The sequence below is a fragment of the Nematolebias whitei genome, chromosome 13 (genome assembly GCF_014905685.2).
Source record: "Nematolebias whitei isolate Nwh7 chromosome 13, NemWhi1, whole genome shotgun sequence".
NCBI lineage: Eukaryota > Metazoa > Chordata > Actinopteri > Cyprinodontiformes > Rivulidae > Nematolebias > Nematolebias whitei.
This window is the reverse complement of record NC_056510.1, coordinates 23,186,093-23,212,626: the sequence shown is the minus strand read 5'-3', so window position 1 is coordinate 23,212,626 and position 26,534 is coordinate 23,186,093. Positions and strand designations below refer to the sequence as shown.

At 38.5% G+C, this 26,534-nt stretch overlaps 5 protein-coding genes across 5 annotated transcripts in view; 2 read left to right on the top strand and 3 right to left on the bottom strand.

Moving 5' to 3' along the window:
* The window catches only part of gpm6bb (glycoprotein M6Bb), a 74,208-nt gene extending 71,850 nt beyond the window's left edge, over nucleotides 1–2,358 (top strand). The window contains exon 7 of the mRNA XM_037687008.1: nucleotides 451–2,358. Coding sequence (XP_037542936.1) covers nucleotides 451–600 — 150 coding nt within the window. The 3' untranslated portion in view covers nucleotides 601–2,358. The remainder of the gene's footprint in view (nucleotides 1–450) is intronic.
* A 112-nt stretch (nucleotides 2,359–2,470) lies between these two features.
* ofd1 (OFD1 centriole and centriolar satellite protein) lies at nucleotides 2,471–12,759 on the bottom strand. The gene is made up of 22 exons (XM_037686481.1): nucleotides 12,664–12,759; nucleotides 12,181–12,384; nucleotides 12,026–12,088; nucleotides 11,908–11,929; nucleotides 11,722–11,829; nucleotides 11,490–11,626; nucleotides 11,222–11,395; nucleotides 10,271–10,377; nucleotides 10,054–10,173; nucleotides 9,619–9,692; nucleotides 9,458–9,549; nucleotides 9,080–9,269; nucleotides 6,464–6,594; nucleotides 6,183–6,294; nucleotides 5,046–5,765; nucleotides 4,731–4,887; nucleotides 4,544–4,635; nucleotides 3,575–3,703; nucleotides 3,233–3,396; nucleotides 2,983–3,129; nucleotides 2,840–2,910; nucleotides 2,471–2,542 (listed from the first exon to the last, which is right to left on the bottom strand). Exons 1-22 carry the CDS (start codon nucleotides 12,757–12,759, stop codon nucleotides 2,497–2,499), a joined length of 3,156 nt encoding a protein of 1,051 aa, XP_037542409.1. The 3' UTR covers nucleotides 2,471–2,496.
* A 376-nt stretch (nucleotides 12,760–13,135) lies between these two features.
* Nucleotides 13,136–14,932, top strand: trappc2 (trafficking protein particle complex subunit 2). Its single transcript, XM_037686480.1, has 5 exons — nucleotides 13,136–13,197; nucleotides 13,393–13,519; nucleotides 13,727–13,871; nucleotides 14,586–14,671; nucleotides 14,763–14,932. The coding sequence occupies exons 2-5, from the start codon at nucleotides 13,427–13,429 to the stop codon at nucleotides 14,859–14,861; spliced, it is 423 nt and encodes a 140-aa protein (XP_037542408.1). The 5' UTR covers nucleotides 13,136–13,197; nucleotides 13,393–13,426; the 3' UTR covers nucleotides 14,862–14,932.
* An 813-nt stretch (nucleotides 14,933–15,745) lies between these two features.
* Nucleotides 15,746–17,415, bottom strand: rab9a (RAB9A, member RAS oncogene family). The gene is made up of 3 exons (XM_037686479.1): nucleotides 17,274–17,415; nucleotides 16,895–17,014; nucleotides 15,746–16,783 (listed from the first exon to the last, which is right to left on the bottom strand). The coding sequence occupies exon 3, from the start codon at nucleotides 16,742–16,744 to the stop codon at nucleotides 16,136–16,138; it is 609 nt and encodes a 202-aa protein (XP_037542407.1). The 5' UTR covers nucleotides 16,745–16,783; nucleotides 16,895–17,014; nucleotides 17,274–17,415; the 3' UTR covers nucleotides 15,746–16,135.
* Nucleotides 17,416–18,251: 836 nt separating this feature from the next.
* egfl6 (EGF-like-domain, multiple 6) overlaps nucleotides 18,252–26,534 on the bottom strand; it is a 16,562-nt gene continuing 8,279 nt past the window's right edge. The window contains exons 6-13 of the mRNA XM_037686478.1: nucleotides 25,252–25,386; nucleotides 25,042–25,164; nucleotides 24,573–24,635; nucleotides 23,924–24,160; nucleotides 20,589–20,657; nucleotides 20,421–20,516; nucleotides 20,079–20,341; nucleotides 18,252–18,659 (exon numbers count right to left, since the gene is read on the bottom strand). Coding sequence (XP_037542406.1) covers nucleotides 18,552–18,659; nucleotides 20,079–20,341; nucleotides 20,421–20,516; nucleotides 20,589–20,657; nucleotides 23,924–24,160; nucleotides 24,573–24,635; nucleotides 25,042–25,164; nucleotides 25,252–25,386 — 1,094 coding nt within the window. The 3' untranslated portion in view covers nucleotides 18,252–18,551. The remainder of the gene's footprint in view (nucleotides 18,660–20,078; nucleotides 20,342–20,420; nucleotides 20,517–20,588; nucleotides 20,658–23,923; nucleotides 24,161–24,572; nucleotides 24,636–25,041; nucleotides 25,165–25,251; nucleotides 25,387–26,534) is intronic.

The following is a 26,534-nucleotide window of genomic DNA, read 5'->3' as shown; positions in this document are numbered from 1 at the left end:
TTCATTTTTCATATATTTAATTTTCTTTAAGTTTTACAAGACTGTAGCTTTTACTTTCTATATAAAATAAACAATCTTTGTTTACAAAATCACTCCTTTTGTGTTGGGTTTTTTTTTCGTAAAAATCTTACGGCGTTTTGAAGCACAGTCAAGTTTACAAAGTGAGGAGCTTCACGCTTTGCACTAACCTCCAGCTAAAGGACGCTTGCATGCATCACCTCTGGCTTTTTTCAATCACTCACTTTTCTGGCTAACAAAAAGTTTCCTTTAGTCATTTGCAAATCCTAAAACGTTTACAACAATATCTGTTTTGGTAATGCCTTTTGTCACATGGTATATTGAAAAGCCTAACTTTTTGTGTGTTGACGTCCATGATTTGACTTTAGCTCTGATTTCCTGTAGCTTGCTTTGACATGCTCACTGGCCATCCACCTCACCCTTCTCTTCCAGATCCACTTCCTCATGATTCTCTCAGCAAACTGGGCCTACCTTAAGGACGCCAGTCAAATGCATGCCTACCAAGACATCAAAATGAAGGAAGAGCGGGAGCTGCAGGACATCACCTCACGCTCAAAGGAATGCCTCAATTCCTACACATAAAAGGATATTACGCTAAAAACGACACACTCTCACACGTACAGGGACACTCGCACACTGTGGCCCCTTTGGACCAAGGCGACTCGGCTAAAATAACCTGCCAGCTGCGTACTCTGCAGTACTAACCCGGCTCCTAACAAACTAATACAGAAGTGGTGCTTTTTGCACTAACTCACCAAGAACTGTTTCACTACTTCTACAAACATGCTGACTTTTTGTGTTTTTTGGTAAATACGGTGTTCTGATATTCATGCTGTTGTTCTTTTTACCTTTCCCCCCACCAGATTTATCTGGTGAATGCTGATGTTGCACTATGCTTATAAAGCTCATAAAAGCCGTTTGGTTTATGAACTGTTTCGCTCTTTTTTTTTTCCCGTCATTCCTTTATGTCTGAGTTTCAACCAGGGAAAACCCTTTTAATTTGGCAGTTTTCTCCCTATTAAAAAAAATGTAAATGTCATAAACAAGAAGGAAGCCCTTACATCCAGTCTTAGTTGGCACCTCGCGCTCTAAGATACAAATAATGTTCATACAAGGCATCCAAAACCAAGTCCGAGTAAGACCGTGCTGTACTAAATGTCATACATAATTAAATTGCTTAACCTTCTTGGTAAAGCTGTTTTTTCAGTGTTTTCCATTCATTTTTAAATCCATATTCTGTTGATGTTACTCTGAACAACAATGGCCTACATTTCCTCTACCTCAGGCGAGCATTAGACTTTAAAGCAACACATAAACCACTTTTATTGTAAAGAAATGTCTTTTGATAATAAAGCACACAAAGAACATTTGGTAAGAATTAGCCTCAGAAGCTCGTCTCTCATCGTATCCTTGAACAAAAGCTGTTAAGATACTTCCATGAGAACTTGTTTAATACTGTGTATTTTACCAATAAGTACAATTTAGGACAGATCTACAAACTTTGATTAATTTAGAGAAATGAAGAAAGTCAAAGTTTGCCACTGGAGAGACTGAAACCGCAGATTATTACAAAAATAGCTGTTGTAGCAATTGTACAATTAAAATTCAGACTTTTGAAATGTTTCACAATAAAATGAAGCATCCCATGTTCACTGCATTTGAAACAATTAGTTTAAAGCCGTGTCAGTGTTACGACTGTAGTGTTTAGTCTTTGTAAGGATGGAAGCCTCGTCTTATATTTGCTAAGTTGCATTTGTTTAAAGTTAGCAATTTTCATATTATTGAAATAATTACTCTTTTCTTGTTAGCTGAGTTAGAAATAACGTGTTTCATTTGTTGCATGAAGACAGCTGTTTCCACAGATGTGCAGTTTACTGACATCAGAAGCAGGCAGTGTTCGTCCTTTTCCTTTTTTCTAACTGAATTTCTTTTAATAGCTGATTATTGTTTGTGACCTATTTTAGTTCAGTTTTATTTTGTCTCAGTGTACATGAGATTTCTATAAATGTAAAATAAAGGGCTTCCTCACACCAGTTGTTTAAAAACCATAGGCATAAAAAAAAATGTCCGTTTTAGCCAAAGTATGAATACCAATGCTGTCCAATTTGTTAAATAATATCTTTGTGAAACTTGGTTAAAAATCTTCTTCAATGTGGGATAAACATAAAGCAGAATCGAAAAATAAAATGTTTTTAAATGAACCAAAAAGGAACAAAAAGCTGTCCAATCACCAGGAAGACCTCAATCAGCCAACAAGAACCCCGTCTGACTGGAAACATTTTTATGTCTCAACTCAATTGTCCTGATGACTTTGTTTCTCATTTTTTAAATAAAAATACAGCAAACGGTTGTACTTATTGTGTGTTTATTTGGCTGTTTACAGCTGGTAAAAATGCATTTAATTGTACAATCAATCAGTTAAAAACACATAAAAATGCTAAGTCTTCACACTTTACAAGCAGATTTCCAACGATCGTCTCACCAGAAATCATCTTCGTCCTCTTTGAGTGAATACGCTGCGATGCTGAAAAAAGCCCAACCGAGTTAATAAATGAAACCCTTGAGGAAAAACACAAAAACCCAGATATAGAATGGTATTTTTAAATTAACTAAATGTAATTCCAGAGCAAATCTCATCATGAAGATGCCAAATAAAAAAAACCACAAAAGCAATTAAATCCCGATCATATTGGGAAAGGATTATGTGGCTTTTATTAGCTTTCCTAAAGTAACGGCGTAGCTTTGAAGTAGGAGACAAATTGTTTTAATCATAAAGAAGTAATAAGTTTATTACGGAACACAGGCTTATTGAAAGGATTACCTTTCCTCCTTCTCCTCAGATAAACTCTCGTCCTCGGGGCTCATTCTTCCTGCTTCCTGTCCGTCAGGATTCTTCAAACAAAAAAGCCAAACACTCCGGTAAAAGTGTTTTAAAGAAGCTTCTACCAAACGTGTGCGACTCACATTCTGATTCTTCTTTGCTCTTCCTTCGAGAACCATCTTCATGTACTTCTCCAGAGGATTTTCACCTTTTGACCTTTCCTTCAGCTCCTCATCCTCTCCTTTCCCAACCTCTTCTTCCTTTTCTGGTTGCTCCGTCTGTTGCAGCAGCTGATTAGACAGAGTGAATGTTTAAGGTTAACTCATTCTTTAAGTAAAGTTCAGAAAATAATTTTTTTTTTTTTTAGAGAGATTTGTGTCTAACAGTTGTCACCATCTCTCGCTCCAGTCGTTCCAGTTCTTGTCGCTCTCGCTCCTTGGCTTCTTCCAGCTCCCTCTGTCTTCGCTCTTGTCTTTCTTTTCGTTCTTTTTCCCATTTTTGCTCATCCTCTTTCTCCTCTTCTGTCCTGGTGGCGTTATCTGAAGCCTGGGGAACCTCTGGAGACATACGGAATAACAAACTGGTTCATATTTTATTTTAAGATGCAGCAAACGTCACAAAATGGTCACAATGAAAAACGAACGACAGACTGGCACCGTAAGAACGAGGCCATTCAGCTCATCACCTGAGCGCAACCAAGATCATGCTCATTACTGTTGGGCACCATCGACTCACCCTCCTGGTCGTGCAAATTTATTGGGTCTTCTGGGAGGTCCCGAGTGAGGGGGCTGGGGGTGGCATCGGGGGCCTCCTCGGAGAGAGGGACAGCAGTGTCCAGGAGAAGTTCTGGAATGTGGCCGGGCTCTGAAGGGAGACGCACACAAAGGAGGCCTTTATGCTCCACCATAATGCAGCCGAGCCAGAGGAGCAGCACAGAATACATAATCAGCTGTCCTTCATCTTCACTATTGTGCACGGCCTCTGAAGGGACGTGTTGGAGGCCAATCACCCACATATATAAAAAAAAAAAAAACAAGCTTCAGTACTGGACATGCTTCATTACATTAACAAATATTAATAAAACAACAAAAATAGCTTTTTTCTACAATTTGCAAACATTTATTACTGACCAAAATGAACATTTCAGCACCACTAACTTCCTGTGCAACAGCCCTAAACTATACAATGCACTTGTCTGATAGGATGCATATGATGTTTTTGGTTTAGAAGAGGCAGAAAACAAGTAGAAATCCAACAAACTGAGGAAAGGCAACTGGACTTTTTTTATTATTGTTTAAGACGTCAAGACTTTATCTGCAAAGTCTGAAGCTTAATCTCTGCTTGAAACCACATATTTCAGTTTATAGTTCAAGTCCTTGGATGTGCAGCAAAATGGCTTCAAGAATCAAAAACAGAAGTCCAGTTTCAGATTCAGTTTGTTAGGGGAACGTGTTTTCAGGATGACAGACTCCACAGCAATGTTTTTTTTGTTAAACTGCTGAGGACGTTAGGACATCTCTGTCCCATAGAGACAGGCCAACGTCATGCAACAGATCTGTGAAGGTCAAACGCATTTAAAAGCAAAACTCTGGATCACATCCACACGAGGAGCTGACAAGACCAACTGGAGAAAACTCGACAGAAATAAAACAAACTTAAACAAAGTCTCCCATCTGTCGGCAACACGCTGCTGCTTCATAATACCTGATAATTTTCCTGTGAGGTCTTCAAGATTGATCTTCTCAGGCTGCGGGGAGGACTCTGAGCTGGAGAACACGGGCTGTAATTTGGATGGACTGAAAAGCAGCAAACACGACAGCGTTAGTATTCAACACCATTAAATAAAGGACGAATGCTGCAGCGTCCTTGCCGAAGTCGTGCCAGATGGTACCTGGACTGCTCTCGTGCTGTGCTCTTGAGCTGAGGACTCTGAGGTAGACTGAGCTCAGGAGAAAAGTCACTGGCGGTGCCCGCCTCGCTGAGAGGGGCATGAGAGAACTGTCCATCAAGCAGCAACTTAGGAAACACCACTGGAGACACAACTGCCTCTAATATAGAACATAATGAAAAAAAAAATATATATATATAAAAAAAAAAGTACAACCAGTAGTATATAAGCACCGTGAACCTCCAACTAAATTATGTAGCATTTTTCTGACAAGTTTTAAAATAAAAGTCTTGTGTTAACTTGTTTTTGAAACGATACCTTCTGCATTTTCCTCTCGTTTCCTCCTGGAAGTGGACCGTGATGTGCAGGAAGCTCGTTTAGATGAACCAGAACTTTCACTCTGAGTTTTTTCATCTCTTGGTGGGAAAGATTCAGCCGGCGAATGATGACCATAATCAGTAAGAACTGTCATCTGGGGCTGGTTGTGGTCCTCTGAAACAGGAACTCCTCGTTGTGCAGACAGGAGGGCGATTTGGGAATCGTGGGAAACCAAGGTGGGGGATTTAACACGTTGAGGAGAACGTGGTTTGAGTAAAGTCTTGTGTTTGTGTGTTAAATGGATGTATGACTGCTGAGAGTCTTGTTTTCTAGGAGGGAAGCAGGGGGAATGGGAGAAATATGCTTGTTGTGGGGAATGGGGTTTTGGGGGAAGCATGTGTGAGATGCTGGAGTGCACTGCCCTCTGCTGGTAGCTCCGATAAGCTTCCTCCAAGACTTCTGCCTCCTCCTGCAGCTCCTGGATCCGAGCCTTGGCTTCTGCCACGAGCTCCATGTCAGAGTCAGGAGGATCGCTCCAAAGTGACACGTGTCCTCTCGAGGGTTCACCTGCTTCACAACCACCATCATAATCCACCCTGCCTCTCAGCAGAGCTCTGTCCACGTAGACGTCTGGAGGAAACAGCTTGTCGGCGCTGAGCTCCAGCACAGAGCGATCAACAAGAGAGGGCTTGGGGTTACGCAGCACTTCGTTTTCAAGAGCTGTCGTGATCGATTGAATCACACAGAGGAACGAGGAAAAACAAACACAAAGGGGTGTTGAACTCTAATACAGAAGAACAACCACCATGAAAGATCAGAGGAAAAACGTAGCTAAACAGTTGTCTAAAAACATGCAGGTTTCATCTAAAACACAAACTGTCTGTTGCCTATTTTTATTAAATTAATTCCAGTATTAATAAAAAAGACACTAGGAGCATATTTGACAGAAGTCAAATATGGTACTTGCTAAGATTAAAAGATGTACAGAATACTTGGAATAAGAAAGAGGTTCTTTGTAGAAGAAGCTGAAGAGTTAACCACACACATATTGTAAACACGCATAACTTAAGCTGACATCAGTAGAAGGGTCCATCTACACCAAGACATGTTAAACATGCCCTTCCCATCACATGGTACCTTGTTGAGTTTGGCGAAGCTGCATCTTCATGTCCTCAACAAGTTTAGTCAACCACTGGGACCTCTCCTCACACTGTAACAGCTGAGCTTTGAACTGGGCACATCGCTCCACCTGCAGGAGCAGAACAGATTTTATAACAGATTATCTCCACACCATGTCTCTGCAAAGTTTGGATTTGAATAAGTCACCAGACTTAAAGACATTTAATTCCACAAAGATGCATAAAAACATTAAATCTCATCATTTCCCACAGTTAAACATCTGGTGTGAAGGGACTGACCTCAGTGTGGAGCTGCGTCTGCAGCACCTGTTTCTGGCTGTTAAAGTCTTCCTCGTCCACTCGGCGAGCACTCTGCAGCCTCTGAAGCTCTGACTGCAAGACCAGCTGTTCTTTGGACGGTCTGACCAACTCTAAAAGGGAAAAGAAGTCATCAAAATGAAACGATCACTTAACTCGTTTTAACTACTCCTCTATTTTAACATAGGACACAAAACAATAATCTCTCAGGCTGCAAAAAAATCTAGGCATAACATTTGACTCTTTGATTATCAAGTCAAATATACTGTTCAGCAATTGTCTTTTTTTTTTTTTAATCTTCAAATAATCTAAAAATATACAGTATATATATATATATATATATATATGTTTAGGTTTTATCAACTGCTGGTTAAAAAAAAAAAAAGTTGAGTATGCTTCTGTCCACTTTCTCTGTTTACTTATTGTTCTGTTAATTTTGCTCCAGACTACCGAGTTTCCTGCCAACGAGTCATAGATCAGTTTGTGTCTAAAACTAATATGATCCTCTTCATAAAAACAATTATTAAACTGTGGGATTCTCCACCTACAGATTTCACACACACTAAATATCTGTCACACCTCACTTTACAACTTTGTGAAAGCCTTTTTTGAATGTCCTGATGCTGCACAATTATCCAGGTAGAGAAATCTAACAAGGTTGAGTCAGGTCCTCTGGACGGATTCTTCTTTGGTGAAACATTTTGTCTTTTATCCAAAAGTCTTCTTCAGTCTGAGGATATGCAACAATTTCAATCTTATAAATAGCACCTTCTCAAAGTGGATCAACCAGTTTGTTGTTGACATCCAGAACTAGATGTTCACATGATAAAGGAGGACCATCAGCCTAACGACCGATCAATCATTAGTGCCCAGATGGCTGTTTACTATTCACAGAGGGCTGAGTGATACTAGCAATCACAGCATTGTGAGGGGGACAGTTGAACCCGGAGGCCTCCACCCCTGTTTAATGATGGACGATTTCTTTTCACAAAGATGGCCTCCTTTACTCCTCTCTCAAACCATCGTTCCTCTCTGTCCAGGATGTGAACATCTTCATCCCTGAAAGAGTGACCGCTGGCCTGGAGATGAGTGTAGACCGCAGAGTCCTGGCCTGATGATGTTGATCTTCTGTGCTGGGCCATCCTTTTGGCCAGTGGCTGTTTAGTTTCCCCGATGTAAGACTGATCACCCTCCTGACACTGAACAGCATACACAACATTACTCTGTTTGTGCCGGGGGACTGGATCTTTGGGATGAACCAGTCTTTGCCGTAATGTATTTTGGGGTTTAAAAGCCACTGGGACGTTATGTTTAGAAAATAAACGTCTCAGTTTCTCTGATACTCCCTCAACATATGGAATGACCACTGGTCTGGGTCTGGGTTCCTCCTTTTCACCTGATGGCTGACTGGAGTCCTGTTTGGGTTTCTTCTCTGCTTTCAGGAAGGCCCAGTTAGGATATCCACATTGCTCTAGAGCCTGTCTTGTGTGGGATTTCTCCTTCTGCCTGGCTCCTGAGCTAGTGGGGACGCTGTCTGCTCTGTGGTACAGAGTCCAGATGACTCCTAACTTGTGCTCCAAAGGGTGATGGGAGTCAAACTGCAAATACTGGTCTGTGTGGGTGGGTTTGTGGTACACTTCAGGTTGCAAATGTCCTCTATCAGAGACTGAGACCTCACAGTCCAAGAAAGCCAACCTACCATTTTTTACATCTTTACATCAAGGCTCTCTTTTCTACCTCCTCCATGTACAGGTTGGCAACAATAGGATAAACTAGAGACCCCATAGCACACCCAAAACATGGTCCTGCTGCTCAGAGTGGTGTCTGATTTTAATCTTGACCATCTCTACTGTATCATCAACAGGAATGCACGTAAAAAGTGATGCGACACCAAAAGAGACCATTGTTTCATCAGTCTCCATGACAACATCCCTCACCTTATCCACAAAGTCCATGGTGTTCTGTATGTGGCGTTCTGAGCTGCCAACTAAAGGGATGAGTACAGACGCCAGATATTTGGAAACATTGTAAGTGACAGAGTTAATCATACTAAGAATTGGTCTTAAAGGTACACCTTGTTTGTGAATTTCTGGTAAATCGTGGACTAGGCGTGGCCTCCCCTGGTCTTTCTGGTTCAAAATCACTGTGCACCTTCCTTTGTCTGCTGAGAGGAAGATGATGTTTTACATGTTTCCAGCATGTTTATAACTGAAGTAAAGATCCACCTGACCTACATCACCTCAAGTTTTCTTTTACAGTAAAAGGGATAAAAACAAAACAAAAACGTACATCCGTCTTCGTTTGCCATTTGTAAATGGCGTCTTTGGCCTCTGCTTGCACTCACTCCACTTTTCTTCTGCCTTCTCTCACAGAATGTCTAAAAAGCTCTAATCACAGCACAGAAGCTCCACATTTGTAGGCTGGACAGTCAGAAAAACAGCCAGTATGGAAAGAATGCTTCACGGTGGAATGGACTCCTGGATGGATCCAGACTCACAAAGTCAGAAAACAACTTGGGAAAGTGATTTTTCAACTGGACAAACGTGCAGTTTTTTCATACTTTATTTATTAAAATGTTAGTTTATACCCTTATTTTACCTGCACGGAGCAGCCGGTTCTCCTCTTGGGCTTCGTCCAGCTGTTTCTTCAGCAGCTGCAGCTGTCCCTGCAGCTCCACCTTGTCTCTCTTTAAACTAAGATAGTCATCTGTGCTGTCAAGTCTTTCCTTTAGCAGCTCCTTCTGTTGAGTCAGCAGGGAAATCTGTTGCTGTGCTGTTTTTAGTTCATCCTGAGACAAAAAACAACAAATAAGCGAAACGTGGAAAAAGTAGAAAGCAAAATAAATGTTAAGAATCACCGATTCCATGCATGCAATTCTAAAATCAAAGTTAAAGCAGTAATGGTTTAATCCTATAACCATTTAACAATGCTGTAAAATACACAAGGCTGGCAGAATGAGGTTGTGATTTTTTTTACCTGCAGCCGTTTCAGCTCAGAACATGCTCTGTTGTGCTCGTCTAATCTGGCCGTAATTACAGCCGACTCCTTTTGGATTCGAGCAGTTTCCACTGAAAAACAAATTGACATGAAGGAAACGAAAGTGCAAAATCAAAAACACACAAAACTAAAATACTTGCCTTGGTTTCTGTTCTCACTCTCAGTGAGTTTCTCTGTTCTTTTCATAAATTCCTCCTTTAGCTCAAACTGGTACCTAATATTGTAAAAACATGAAATTATTTCATTTAAGATTAGTAAACATAATGGATAGTCAATTAAATTGTGTATGAATGATACTAACAGTGTCATAAACAACACATAAATTCACGAGTTGCTGTAAATTAAAACACATTTCAACAATTAAACCATTTCAGCATAAAAGTCTGAAGTTTGGTGGGTTTTGCTGATAAAGTTCATGATGAATGAGTTAATACAACAGTGACATATTCTGGTGATTCAAGATTATTCTTTAAAAATGATAAAATAAAGTTAAGTGGTACATTTGTTTATGAGCATACAAGATGAAATAAAACCTAAAGAGAAACATTCTGGGTTAAAAATAAAATAAACACCACCTAGAAAGTTCATTCTTCAGGTTCTGGTCATAAGTGTCCTCCAAAGTCTTCACAGCCAATTCTCTCCTCCTCAGCAGCTCTTCAGACGACTTGACCTTCTCTGCCTGGATTTGACAGGTTCTGTTGTTAAAAAAAACGCAGAGACCTTCAGTTTGGACCAGTGGCTCCAAAAATCAAGAGGGAGAAGAAAAAAAAAGAGTTTTCTAAAAGTTCTTACTGTTCAAAAGCCTCCATTCTCAACCTCAGCTCTTTCTCTCTGTTACGCAGGGACTCAATTTCTTTCAGCACTGACTGTCTCTGCATGTAGATGTTTTTTTCTTCAATCTAGGGGAAAAAAAAACACTGTTAAATTATATTTTGATAAAATCATGGCACAGAGTTAGCCTCATCTTGAGGTTTTACATTTAAAGACAATAATATAGTTTAAAGGAAGAAAAAAAAATCCTCATAAAGTCTTAATTTTTACACAAATTTAGAACAACAAACTCAAAACATAATAAACGGTGTAGTTACTTAAAATGTTATCAATTCAGTTTGTTACTTGTTTATTATTTGTTAAGTTAAAAAGGGGCGGCTGTGGCTGAGTGGTTAGAGCAGTCGTCCTCCAATGAAAGGGTTGAGGGGTTCAATTCCACCAGCAGTCACATACAGAAGTGTTCCTGGGCAAGACACTGAACCCTGCATTGCCTCAAATGTGTGTCCAGCCGGTGTATGAATGTGATAAAGCACTGATTAATCTTTGTATAGATCTAGTAGAGTGCTGTATGAATGGGTGAATGAGGACAAAGATTGTGTTGTAAAGAGCTTTGAGTATCTTGACAAGATAGAAAAAAGCTATAAAAGTACAGTCCATTTACCATAAAATTCTGAAATTCACCACAAAGAATTTAAATAAATAAAGTAGGACTCCTTTGTAAAAAGTTAGATCAGCACAAAGCTAATTTGTGGAGTCCAGTAGCTTTTCTAATCAAGTTCTTCATGTTATAGGCCAATCACAGGCCCAGCTACATCAGCAGTTTATCTTTACTGATATATATATAATATTTCCAGTGAGTGAAAAACACATGCAAAAGTTCTTTTTAGAGAGGGACTTCTATTTCTAGACTTCAGAGTATTCTGAGATTGAAAGAAAGCAACAACAACAAAAAAACCTAATGATCAACTTTACCTCTTGCTGTTTTTGCATTCTATCAATAGAATTTTTCTCCCGCGCCATCAGTGCCTTCGCTTTCATTTCATAAGTCCTCTCCAGTTCTTGTTTCAACGTATCAAACTCCGTATGAAACTTTGCCTTTTCTTCCATCCTCACCTTAGCGATTTCAACTTCTTTAAAATGCTGCAGCTTAAGAGAAAGACAAGACATTAAAGCACATATTGATATTAAAGCAAGCTAAAAGCGGATTATTAAAGAGTATTAGATGTTTGTGTGTGTTTACCTTTGCGTTCATTTCTGCTTCCATCTGTGCTTCAGCTTCTTTTCTATATGCTGCCAGTTTGGACTGGAAATAAAACACTTTGTCCTCACTCGAACTAAGGCCCTGATACTCCTTATCGATCATTTTCATCTTCTCGACTGTGAATGAAAAGAAAACAAGGATACTTTTAGGAAAGCCATGCCAAATGTCACACAAGAAACCAAAATGATTAATTTCAAACAAGTCATCATACCAAGAGACTCTCCATAACTTGATGAGCTGTCTGTTTGAGTTTCCACATCATGATAGAGACTGTGAGGATAACTGCTGGTCAGCTGCGTTAAAAGGCTGAGTAGAAACCCTGAATACAGCTAAAATATTAGGATCATGACTTGGAAATAGAAGCTGTTTTATTAGAAGTAAAGTCTATTGAACATACCTTTATCATTATATTTATTTACCTGTAGAAAAGAATGAAGTCGTTATAGGAATGTGCATTTATGTTTAATTTAGAGAATTTTTAGATGTATGGTAAAGATGATCATGTTTTTATTCACCGTGAATGAGGAAAGGGCTGGATTTATTTTAAGAAGCTGAAAAAGGTCTTCCTTCTTTAAAACCTGTGGAGATCAAATAGAAACCAAAATCATACAGCGATGGTCCTTACACTTCAAGCTGCAGATATAGAAGATACAACCATTGTGATACACACCTGATCCTTACTTAGGCCACTTTCAGGGTAGAATACAGAAAGAGTGTATTCATATCCGCATGTGAGGAGATGATCTGCCACTATGCTGTTACAAGCTGAAAGTAAAACGGGCTTCGTTTTCACTGCGACCGGTCTGGGTACTGGATCTTGTCCTGTCCATGGTACATATTTTAACTCCTGGACGAGTTGATTTCGCAGCTGTGCCTGAAGCAGATTCGACGAAAGAGGAGAGAAATAAACATTTTCACTAAAACACAGAAGTTCAAGTTCAAGGTTCTGTATTGTCATTCACATTACATGTGGAACAGTAGGTGGAACAGTAGGTGGAACGAAGTTGTGTACTCAAGGTCCCAGTTACACCACCAAATAGCAAAAATATAAAGTATAAAAAGAAACAGTATATTAAAGATCTAAGATATACACTAAACACTAATGTAAAATAATACGGTATATTAAAGAAGAATTTTTGTTAATATGACTTACTTTGAGAGCATCGAGCACTCCTTTGCTTTTAAAAGTCTGATACAGTCTTTTTCTCAGCTCTTCTGGGGATAAACCATCCTCCCTGGATGAGGACATAACTGCAGATCACGGCACGTTAATGATCAAAATCCCTCATTATCTATAATTTTTTAATAGTTTATTTACTGTTATTAAACTTTTGTTTTTATCTATCTTAAAAACGTATTGGCTTAAAAAAAGAGAGGAAACGTCTGCCATTCAGCTCCTAGACGACGTCAAAACATTTAAATTTGACAACGGACAATAGGCGCATGCTTATGACGTAAAGAAAGCGGAAAGACCAGTTCGCCAATACGGTATTATTATTTAATTCTATGATAAACAGCTTATTTACAATGGTTTATTATTAATATAAGTTTGTTTAAAGATATGTACTAGTAAGCTTTTAAATCATGGATTGAATTTTATTTCAAGCGGCTTGCCTTGTCGTCATGTTTATGCGACTGCTATTGCAGGTCTTCCGGAAGCAGATTTAACGGAGTCAACAAAATTCAGGTTTTCAACTTTTATATTTTCTGTCCGTACTATGTGTAGTTATATATATTTTTTCTTAGTCATGTGAGGAAAAAATAACATAGTCTATCATCTAAAGCATCGGACATTCACTGTTTAGCAATAATTTTGGTTAACACGGCTGCTTTTCATAAAGATGTCATTTTGACCAATGGTTTTGTCTTTAATGTACTGTAGGGTGTTTTTGACTTGACAAGAAGAAGAAAAAAAGATGTCGGGAAGCTTTTACTTTGTCATGGTTGGTCATCATGACAATCCCGTGTTTGAAATGGAGTTTTTGCCAGCTGGGAAGGCCGAGGCAAAGGTATTTCCTCTATTATCACGACTGTGACAGACAGTATGTTTGATAAATAAGCCATGATTGGCTGTTTTATTTCTGCCTAAAACACAATTTTAAGAACACAATTCATCACACCTAAATTGATACTTACTGTACTTGTTTCACTGTGAACAATAATGGTGTTAGTGTTTTTATTATTCTGTTTGAGGAGATTTCTTGCTCTAACCACAGGATGATCACCGCCACCTGAACCAGTTCATTGCACATGCAGCCCTGGACTTGGTGGATGAAATGATGTGGCTCTCCAACAGTATGTACCTGAAAACTGTGGACAAGTTCAACGAGTGGTTTGTGTCAGCCTTCGTCACAGCAGGACATATCCTTTCCCCACACCTTTTATTTTTCTTCTTTGTTCTTATTTCTTTTCTACTTTTTATTTATCTATAATGAACTCAAGTAATAAATGGTTATGATTAAATTTACTACTAAAAGAGACAGAAAATGTGTTAATTAAACCTTATTTTTATTGTATATATTTATAGTTTGGGCATAGGAGTGTGATGATGCAAAACAGCAAATATAAGTGTTAGAATTATTAAAATTAAACTAAATCTTTAATCATAGATTATACATGATTGTACATAACATTTCTTTTCTCTGCCATTCTTTTAAATAGCATGAATGATCTTCACTTTTTAGTTTTGAACTGAATACTGGCATAAAATTACCTTAAGTTAAAAAACGGAACATAATTTCCAGCTTTAGAAACAAAGAAAAATGAGGTCAGTTTACTCATAATTTTCTATATCAGTCTTAATTTATCTTCCTAGCTCAGCATGATAAGCATGTACCGGTACATATTTACATGCAGCATGTACATGTTCCTTTTTTCATTTTTTGGTACTTTTATTTTGTACCCTTATTGCATGCTTTAGTATTTTCTTGTTTGTTTCTTCATTTTTTTTTTAGCGAGTCAAATCGGTTCTTCTTATCCTAAGCATCTCATTGTACTGATAACCTTGTGTTAACCTTGCATATGACACATAAACATAACTTGGAACTAGCTATGTTCTTTAATTGTTTGCCATACATATAAGATTCATCATGCTGCATGATGTGCGGCAAGAAGATGGAATCAAAAACTTTTTCAATGACGTGTATGATTTATACATTAAGGTAAGTTTTGTTCCTTGTTATTAAAATAAGCACAAACAGCACACCATTTGTCCTGTTGATCCTGACCTTTACGTCTGTTGTCGTCTTCCAGTTTGCCATGAATCCTTTCTATGAAGTCAGCGCACCAATCCGCTCAACAGCATTCGAGAGGAAAGTCCAGTTTCTTGGGAAGAAACATCTTCTGAGTTAATAGTTTCATGCAGGAATTTGAATCCTCATCGTTGTATATATTGAATGTTCTTGTTTTTCCTCTTCCTGATGCACAAAGATGTATTTTATTCTAACTGAACATTTGTATAAAATGTCTGCTGTGATTCTGAGACTTTTCTTGTGGTCATTATCTAATTTTGATTGTGGACAATCAAATGTATGTAAAAATTATTTGTGAAGAATGAGCAAACCTAAAATAATACTCAGAAAACATGTGACACAAGCAGTTCCTTGTTATTTATGAAGAACCGGTACATACAGACTACCAAGATAAGATTTGTTTTTTGATTATCTTTACAATAATAGTGACCCATTCTTTAGCGTTCATGCTACAAAACATGTCGATCAGACAGTTCTGAGCGTTTATTCAGCATCATCAGTTTTACAACTTTATAGTATGATAAGTTAATGTCTGCTTTGCTTTCAAATGATTAGATAGTAGCTTTTATCGTACATATAGGACAATGTTAAGAGGTTGTATTAAGGATGTCAGAACAACAGATGGAACATGAAAAAAAAATCAGTACATTATTTCATAAAGAAAAAAAAGCTGTATTTGCAATTTCTAAGGAACAACTCGCTTACAAACTGCAAATAAGTCTAGAAAATCAATTGTACAAAGAAATGTCATACATGTGAAGTTTATTTCCAGTGGGACCTCAGTGTTTATACCAGCCTCCATGTATTCACGAAGCAAAATGTGCAAAAGCAAAACTTCAAAATGATAAGTTTCTGTTCACAAGGTTATACAAAAGACAACCTGAGCTACAGTACTTCATCGTTATCAGAAACAGGGTTATTGGATTGTATAAGTTATTTTTATTATACAAAAACAATTTTAAATATTCTTTAGCTACTCTGTGCAGTTGTGTCATGGAACTGATGGTTAGATGTTCAGATTTTTGGAACTCACCAAGTGGTACACATTTATGAAAGAAAAAAAAAATCATGAATAGCAACTTGAGAGGAACGTGGAGTATTTTAATGTTCTGAGATAATCTTTGACCAACATTAGTAGTTGCTGTTTCCATTCCATAATTTTCAGTCACAACTTAAAAAAGTGGGAAAGCTGAAGCCATAAGTAACAGTTTATTTGTATTTACATCAATTTAGTGTTTAAGGCTAAAGCCCAACAACTAGAATCACCAAACCTTCAAGAAATCAAAAGAATAGCATAGTTTGTTATACAGTGCCAAACGCTTACAGCCTCCACTTAGCAGGCACGACAGGTTTATTAGTAGCAGCTCCTGGATGTTAGGAACAGCAAGCAGTAGCAGAGCGGGGCTTTCTGTGGAGCTTGACTGTGTCCGTGGGGATAAGATAGTCAGTTTTGTCATCCATTACTAACACTCTATGCACTGCTTCCTCAAAAGCCACTGCTACATTGGTGGCATCCTTAGCACTGGTCTCATAATATGGGTAGTCCCCATTCTCCTGGCACCACTGCCGAGCATCTTCTGAAGACACCTGCCTCTCTGTCACATCCACTTTGTTGCCCAAAACCACAAACGGGAACTTCTCTGGCTCCTTGATATCAGCGTAGTAAATGAACTCCTTCTTCCAGTTGCTCAAGTTGTGAAAACTCTGGTTATCATCCACACTGTAAGTGAGCAGGCAGCAATCAGAGCCACGATAGAAAGGAGTCCTCAGGCTGCGGAAGCGCTCCTGGCCAGCAGTGTCCCAGATCTGGAGGGTAACATTGCACCCATCTACGGTGAGCTCCTTGTTTAAGAACTCAACACCAATGGTGTGGAAAAGGTGGGCATCAAACTTATTGGTGACGTATCGATTCATCAAGGAGCTCTTTCCAACCCCACCATCACCAAGCAAGATGACTTTCAGCGTGGACTTCTTCGCTGCCATGGCTACAGATCCCTAATCAATCACTTTGAGATGATTTACCTATTAGAAAAATGCATAGGAAAGAATAATAAAAAATAAAAAAAAGATTGTGAAAATGAACACTACGCAAAAGACACTTAAAACGGCAAGACAAAACTACTTTTCTCTTACCCCAGATTGCTTTAACCGCCTTCACTTGTCCAGATCATGTGCTGTACGGCCCAGTCCTCCGTCACATGCTCATTTGTTTATTGTTGATGTTGGCAGCCGTATAAGATAACATTTAACCCGCTGAAACACAATGTCAAGCCATTATTTCCACTGTTTAACACGCGGTTCTGGGCAGCAGTAACAAATGAACAGAACGAACTAGATCATGAAGCTTGTGACTATAAGTAACACTACATTAAATCACTGTAAAATTATCTAAATTGAAGGAACGAGAACTCTAAGCCCATCCTTCAGCTTTAACCAAGCTAAGCTAATTTGGAAAAAAGATAACAGCTAGAATTAAATTACCACTAAGAAAGCCAGGATTCAGTCTACGTACCTTACAGTTTGAGTCTGACACAGCTACTTAATCAATAAAAAAACGACACGAAATAAATAAAAATGTGGATTCATTCGTTTGACAGCTCCAAGTAAAACCAGGTCGCACCGTTTCCTGGTTCAGCTCAGAGGGCAATGCTAACACAGCTAACTGCTAGGCGCGAGATCACGTGATCGTGCCAATGCAGCCTGCGATTGGATGTCAACAATTAGGCCTGTTCGACGTCTATATAAACTGTTTTTATTTTTAAAAGAGAATACCTAATATTAATGTTTTTTGTTTGACTTGTGCTGGCATTTTTTTATTGTCCATTCACAGGTAATTGGATAAAAGAGTTATCTTTTCTTTTTTGTACTAACATACTTTCACCACAAGGGGGCGACATTAAGCGTCTTCTGTCAGCTCCAGAAGCATTCACTCATTCATTCAACCTTTATTTATACAAGGACTCATTTACAAGAGAGACCTATTCCAGACAGAACATATAAAGTACAGACAAGAATAATAATAAACAATAATAACGACAAAACAGTAAAAATACAGTTAAAATAAAAGTAGTGTTATTAAACAAATCAGAGTGCCGTAAAACAAGGTAAAAATATTAAAACCTAACATATTTGATCTACATTTCTATTGACATTATCAAATATCAAATGTAGAATTAAACACGTTTATCCCGGCGTTTTAAATATGCACTTGACTACAAGGAAATGAACAAGGGGTTTAAAGCTCACTTTAACCATTTGTATTTGTAAAATGCTCTTTGCAGTTAGTTTTGCTGACCTAAAACAATCTGTGTAAAGTTACATTTTTGCATTTATCTACATGTATCACGAGTCAAGTGCACAGAAAAAATTAGACAATCTTTAAAAAAAAAGGTTTAATATAACAACAGAAGCATAATTCCAGTACAAATTTTCCAACATACTGTATATGCATTTTTAGCACCTAAACAAAACAACCTTCAAAACTTGACTCATTTATGATAAGTGCAATACATTCACATTGCATTTCATTAATATTTATTTGGTTTACTTCAGCACAATACTGTCAAACCCATCTAACAGTCAGCTCTTCCACCTGTTCCTGAGATCTGAGTTATCTGTATTTCATAAGACTAACTAGAAATTCAAAATATAGAGTGTAGCAGGGTGGACTGACGTAGCAACACAGTGTGCACCCTTTGTAGATATTTGTTTTCTTTTGATTGTGCTGTGGTTATTAGAGATGAGGAATCCTTGACATGTGTGCATAATTTTTGATCCAAGTTGAGGATTCCTAAAAGACTGGACCTAGATCCTCTTGACAGGTCCCTGAAGTCAACACAACATTGTCCAGCCCTATCTCACCTCCGACGCCCTTCCCACGCTGAGCTTCAAAGATAATCTGAAAGACATTGAGTAGTATTAGTACATTTTAAATTGCACATTGCACAATATACTTTTTAAGCAATAATAATGTTCTTAATACATAAACAAACTACATTTTTAACATACATTTTTTTATGATTTATTTTATTTAATGACTTTAATTGCTGGATGTTTGATCCCTTTCAGTCACTGTGGCCCCCTGAGCAGTTTAGTTGAATAGCCCTGTTTTAGAGGGTGGAATACAGTTTATTCCATTTCCAAAACCTAAACTGAGTCTGGAACAATGTAAAAGATGGATAAAACCCTGCGGCCGACCTCATGAGCAGCTGAATACAACAGTTATAAACAGGAAGTACAACATGTTCGTCTGTACGAAGGTAACTGCAGGTAAATCCTCCATTTTCTGTCATAATTACATTGTGTGCTTAATAGTTAAATTAAAGGTAAATTCTTAAAGCTAGTTGTGTTTTGTTTTGTGTGCTTTATATGTAGATGTAGCTATGTTGCAGCTTCTGGTTGCATAAGTTTAGCCTTTGTTTGTTATGATCAGTTCACACTAAACTGATTTTGTACAAAGTGTTTACAATAGTCCCTTGTTTATTGTGGGGGATCTGTACCCTGAAGCCCTACATTAAGTGGAAAAACAGCGAAGTAGGATTAGTAGTACAAGTAGTAATTTATTTTAGTATATATAAATATATATATAAATTTAAAACAAATAATAAAAATAAAATTATATATATATATATATATATATATATATATATATAATGTATATATAGGCGTTTTAAACACTTTCCACATTCTTGCAATATTCTAAACAATGTTTCTAAACCCTAAATGCTCTAAAAGGGCACAGCATGTCATGATTTCAGCTCTGCCGCTGGCTGCACTCGGCCACCTGCAAGCAGACTCGGCAACGTCCACTTCTCCGCTCTGCACAGAGAACAGCTGATCAGATGCAGGAGGAAGCTTATCCTGCAGTATGGGCTGCACAGAGGTGCAGCAGGTGCTAAATAATTTAAAACAATTCATTTTAAATAAAAATGTCCTGCCGATTGTGTGGCTCATCCATCAATCAGTCAATTGTGTGTCGTCCAATATTTTTGAATAACCGCAATAGAGCGAGTCCGCAAAGTCCATGAAGTAGCGAGGGACTACTGTGTTAGGTTGTGCAATGTAAAGCAGAGCGCTACATCTGCAGCATCTTAGCTAGTGTGTCTGTATTGCACACCACTAGTTTAGTTCTACTTTTTGTTGTGCCATTAACTCTAAAATAGTTATTGAATCAAGTATTACAGCGCTAACTATCCTGTGAAATCTCACAATATTGTGCATAGGAATGCCTTTTTATTTTACAAGTAAAATGTCTTCTATTGGTTGTGTTAACATTTTCAAAAGAATTATGAAATGAAATGAAATGATCACGACTCACAGATTTTGGTGCTTCATCTTTCCAGGCCACGGTGAGGAGCTCTGTCTGCCAGCTCTGGTGTTTGCTTTGGGTCTGCTCCCACACTGGGTAAGCATTGTTATCCAGCAGCACCCGGAGTGAGCCCACATTATGGCCAACCACACGGTAGTCAAAGGTGAGACAAAAGCTGCCCTGTTGTGGCTGGTCGCTGAGAAGCAGCTTCAGCTTGGCCACCTCTTCTTGCTCCCCAAGCAGCCCGCTCAGTGCCATGTAATACTCAGCACCTGATGGGGTTTAACTAGGATATAAGTAATTCAATACAAACAGGAGAACAAAAAGTACCTCGCGTATTTGTTTTATTACCATTATCATGATATGCCACAGTCCAGTCTATGTCGTCAGTCCTGTCTTGAACCCATTCACACGCTCCTTGATCAAAGTTGCAGTCCATGGTATATTCTAGGCAGCATCAGATTAACAACATAAACATTCATTTCAGCTGTGGTAATAGAACATATTTACAGTAATTACCTTGCTGAGGTGGATCAACTTGAATTTCTTTTATTTCTGTTGCTGGGCCAAACACGGACTCAAAGTCTTCTGAAATGGTAAAAAGTCATAATGAGAAAAAAGTGATTTTTTTTTTAAAGCATGGATTTTCTGACTATCAGACATTCTGTTGAAAGATCCTTGAATTCGTTCACATTAGACACTTGCATTCCAATACTATGATCATGCTGAAAATCCTATAAATCCTGTTATGATGTGTTTCAACAGAGACTTAAGGTAGGATTTCCTGAAGGTAAAAGTAGCAAATAACAGAACATTCATTCAACCACTGCACCTACAAAAATCCCAGTGTACTTTGAAGCACTTCTTTAGTTGTTATAAAGTTGGGCTTTGTGGGAAAAGTTGTGAGCAATAAGCATATTACCTGTTGTAGATAGCTCTTTGAGCAATGTCAGTTTGGAGGAATAGAGTTTAGTTCTTAGATGCACAAGCTAACAACTACTCTGGGGCTAAGACCAAAGTGGATCGCTCCTGTCCTAAATAATAATAATGTGTTATGTGTTGTCATCATTGTATGTTCCCATACAATGGCAGAATTGGCTCTCTGCATTTAACCCATTGTACCAGGGATACACTCAGGTGGAGCATTGGGCAGCTATTGAAAGCGCCCAGGGAACAATTGGGGATAGGGTGTCTTGCTCAGAGACAACACGAGATGTGCAATGACTGAGGATCGAACCTGGGAATTTAGGGTCCTGAGTCGGCTGCCCTGCCTCTACACCATTTTGGCCCTCATAAAAACAACTTTAGTCTCAAAATTCCAGAGCTTTTCTTGAAAATGTAAGTTTATAAACTTGCAGATCGGTGTAAATGTTGCATTACACAATTACCTAAAGTTTTATGGGTATTTGTAAGTGGAATTAGTGGCAGCAACAACTAGCTTTAGCATTTTCCATGCAGCTTGAGCCACTTCCAGCAGAGTAACATAATTTCTGCTAGAATAACCTTTACAGTAGTCCCTCGCTACTTCGCGGTTCGTTAATCGCAGACTCGCTCTATTGCGGTTTTTCTTAATTAATTTAATATTTCAATTGGCTGATTGATGGATGAGCCGCATGATCGGCATGGAATTTTTATTTACAATTAATTATTTTAAAATATTTATCACCTGCTGCACCATTGTGCAGCCCACACTGCAGGATAAGCTTCCTCCTGCAGCTGATCAACTGTTCTCCGTGCAGAGCAGGGAAGTGGGCGTGGCTGAGACCACTTGCAGGTGGCTGAGTGCAGCCGTGGCTGAGAGGAGGCAGAGAGCTAAAATTATGACATTCTGTGCTCTTTTAGAGCGTTTAGAGTTTAGAAACATTGTTTAGAATATTGCAAGAGTGTGGGAAGGGTTTCAAATGCTTTTTTATATATATAATGAGGTACTACTGTAATGTCAGATTGATGGTAAAGTTTATGAAATAGCATTTTTATGATGTGAAACTTGTGAGATTGAAGTTGTTGTAAAATGGCATTCTATAGCAGGTAAGATATTATTTGCCCATCACCTTTCTACAGAATCCAGCTTCAAAGATCTTTCCCTTTAGCTTTCTAGTACATTTTACATTATGCCCCCAAACAATTTATACTTTTTTCTGTCCATTTTGTTGAATTTACTGTTGTAGTTATTCATTAATTTACAGAGGATTAGTATTATTAAAGATATAATGCAATTTACCACACATTAAAAGTAAGAAGAAGCATAAAATCAGCTTTATTTCAGTCATTTATATCTAAATACTGGTAATGGTCTCTTCAGTAAACATCAAAACTGAGCTATGTAATGAATTACCATATGTTGGTTTTATTTACATAGTTTTATTATAAAAAGGCTTTGCATGCAGGCCTTTATCAACAAGTTTTAATAAATAGTAATACTATATGACAGAATTGTATTAGTGATGAAAAATCTCATAACTTGGCATGTTTAAGTGCACAATATTTTCATTCCATAGTATGAAACATATTTGGAAACAAAGATGCAAAAGGTAGAAAAGGGGGTTTTCACCAACAGGTGTAGACCTGTCCTCTTATTTCTAAAGTCTTCAAATGTTGCAACTTTAGGATAACCCCCAAGTATTCAAAGTTCCTGCAGCAACACCCCCCCCCCCCCATGAAAAGCAGAAGAGGAGTGACATATGGAGTTATTGAACCTGCTCAGCCAAAGACGGCTGGTGTTACAGAGGAGCAGCGTGTTGATGACAGGCTTTCCTACAGGGAGTCAAGTCTTTTAGCACAACAGCTGTTTTGGGGAATGCATAATAAAAGGTTTGAGGGCTATGCAACCTCTGTTCCTCCTCCTTTGAGATGGGAAGCAGGGACAGGATGAGTTTTATCCTCGGGCTCACACATGCCAAAGGAGTAAAATTCCTCCCTGGAGGTGATGGATGTCTTTGGGGCTTGTCTCCTCTTGCCATCTTGGATCCAATACAGAGACGTGTGTTTTTGTAATAATCAAGGTTAGTGTTGAAAGGCCACCTCACTTATTTTTCACTGGTGAAAACTACCACACGACCTCCGTCTTTTGTACAGATTTTTTTTTAGTAAAATGTTTATATTTGATCAAGTTTAACCAGTAGTAGTTGAATATGTTTTTTTTGGTAATATTTTCAGATGCTTAAAAAGGTACTTCAGACTGTTTGAAGTGTGATTTTGTTGAAATGCTATGAGCAATTAATATCTTACCTGTTAACTGATCAATTTGTTTCAGTTTGGAGCAAAATGTCAACAGCTAGTTCGACTGAAGCCACATTGGATTATTGTTGTCATAAAACAACACTAATCTAAAAAAACTATAACTGAACTTACAGCATTAAAGTAAGCAAATGTATCAATAAAATTGAAAACTTAAAAAAAGATTTGGAATGTATTTTAATTTTTTAGGCAGAAACGTGTCCCATTTGTTTAGATAGAGCGGCGGGATATTGATTATATTTGAATACTACTGAAGCCATCATAGTGGGCGGAGCTTGTATTTTGTGGCTTCAACTACCGCTCCGGTCATGTGTTTAGTTATGATATGACGTTTATAATCTTTCCATATACATGTAGCTCCATTAAAAAAAAAAAAAAACCTTTAAGACTATGTCAGTTTGCCTTATTGAAATGGTCTGTAATACCACTGTGATATCAATAACAGAAAACATTTCACATAAAAGTTAATTTTTCTTCAGCTTAACATAACCAAAAGCAACAAGATGCATTTTATTTTCATCAAGGGCTTAATCCAGATGGATTTTTTTTTTTTTTTTACTAACATATGTTAAAATGAGAGTAAAATCTCAGCTAAAAAAAATTTAAAAAACACTCACCGAAAACATCTCCTCTTGGAAGGAGCTGGTTTTCTTCCTCTTCCTCCTCCTTCACTTCCTGCCCAGGAAATGTATTTTCTCTGTCCTCCGTCTGGGGGCCGATGTAGACCTCTCTGTCGTAGTCGAAAGGCTGATGGGGAGGCGGCGTTGCGACTGTTTCAGGGATGGTGTTTTTGATGTCCTCATTGCTCGGCTTACCTCCCAGGATCCAAGGCCTCACTTGGGAGTCCGGGATGGCTGCAGGCCGGAAAATATATCACAAAAAGACACATGGACACACAATTACAGCTGAATACGTTGTCAGGCCTCAGACATGTTTGTTTATATTCTGCACAGCTTTAGTTCAGTTATTAATCACATCTTTGCAGGCACTTAGAATCAAAAATAAGATATCTTTCAGTGAGTTCAAGAAATAAACATGCCAATACAAATGACAAAACCGACTGCAGATTAATGCAGGCTGCGGCAGTGCATAATATAAAACATGTCATGCTGAGGATGCATGAAGCTGTGGATGCTGTGGGCAAACAGTTCCAGTCATGATCAAGACAGAGACGGAGAAGGTGTTCATCACGGTCAGGCTACGGAAGAGATGCATGAACTAGGAATGCACGGCACAGAGATCGGCAGAAGCTCCACAACGTCTCACCATTGATGAAATCATCTGCACTGCCTTTGTCTCCATCCCACCGTCTCTGATAAAATGGTTTGACTATAAAAGATAAAAGCATCTTCATTTACAAACCTCTAACCCGCAGTCAGTCGTCATTTGGTTACCTCAGCCCTGTTTGAAGATAAAAGCGCTAACTTTTTTTTCTTCTCATTTCTCCTAGGAGGGCTGGATAGAGGTTACATTAATGCAGGTGTGTTTCCAATTTGTGCCTCAACTGCTAAAGTCTGCAAAAGAAGATTGGAGTCCAAAGGCAGGAAACTAAAGTTGGCAGGACGCCAGTTTGCTGAAAGTTTGAGTCCAAATGAAATGTGCAGCTACAAAACTCTTCCTGACTTATTTCACGTCCTCTTGATTTGGAAAAAGTCTGCCATCTGCTTTTGACCCCTTTCAGTGCAATTTAAAACGAACTGTGTTGTAAGTTCCTGTTGCAGATATCAGATCTCACCGGAGCACTCAAAGCCGTTGCCTCTGAAGCCAGACTTGCACTTGCACTTGTAGGACCCACGAGTGTTCAGACACACAGCATGGTGGCTGCACTTGTGGCTTTCAGCTGCACACTCATCAACATCTGGAATCAAAAGAGCCCCTTTATTGTGATTTCAAAAGTGTAATTAGTTGCAGATGCTTCACTTTACAAAGACCTCATAGACCTTACCTACACAGTCGTATTTGTTGTTGACATATTTCAGATCGTAGCCATCCTGGCATTTACAGTAGTAGCTGCCAAAGGTGTTCACACATTGTCTGTTGTAAGGGCAGAGGTTCTTGCCAGTTGTACATTCATCGATATCTGAATGGGGAAAAATTGCAGATTAAAAAGCATGATTAGTGAATGTAACTCAAGTGAACATTGCATGTATGATATGATACAATACATTTTTACATATACAATTTTCATGAAACTAAACAGTCATGTAAACATGATTGTTAAATCCTGTTTTTTTTTTTTGTTTTGTTTGTTTGTTTTCAGTAGAGGCGACTGTCTAAATTGAAGCATGTCCAAAAGTAACCTTGAGACAGCAAAATATGCTTTCATACCATCCAGGCTTACTGCAATGTGTTTCTTTTTGGAATCAGTCAGACCTCTGTTGCACGTTTACAACTGGTTCAAAATGCTACAGCCTGATTTTTAACAGGTACAGGCAAAAGAGAGCACATTACTCCAGTTCTGGCCTCCCTTCACTGGCTCCCGGTTCATTTTCTCAGTCATTTTGAAATCCTCCTGTATGTTTTTAAATCTCTGAACTGTTCTGCCCCCTCCTGTCTCACTGATCTGCTGCAGCCATATGTCCCACAGCGCTCACTGAGGTCAGCAGACCAGATGTTTTTATTGGTTCCATTCACTTGTTTTAAGCTCAGAGGTGACAGGTTACCACTGCATGCCAGACAGGCTCCCTCTCTCACTGTTTTAAAAGTCTTGTTTGAAAACTCACTTTTATTCTCTGACTTTTGACACTGTGTGAGTTGATTTTAACTTGTCTGTATTCTATAATTTTATAGTCATTTAGTTCTTATCTTTACCTATTTACCTCTGTATTTTATGCTGTGTGCTTTGCTTGTTTGTTTTTGCTGTACAGCACGTTGGTTAGCTTTGTTACTGTTTTCAGTGCTTTATAAATAAAGTGGTATGGGATGGGATGGGATGGGATGGTATGGGATGGTATGGCATGGGATGGTATGGGATGGTATAGTATAGTATGGTATGGTATGGTATGGGATGGGATGGAATGGGATGGGATGGGATGGGATGGGATGGTATGGTATGGAATGGGACGGGATGGTATGGGATGTATGGGATGGTATGGTATGGGATGGTATGGGATGGGATGGTATGGGATGGTATGGTATGGTATGGTATGGGATGGTATGGTATGGGATGGTATGGGATGGTATGGGATGGTATGGTATGGTATGGTATGGGATGGGATGGTATGGGAT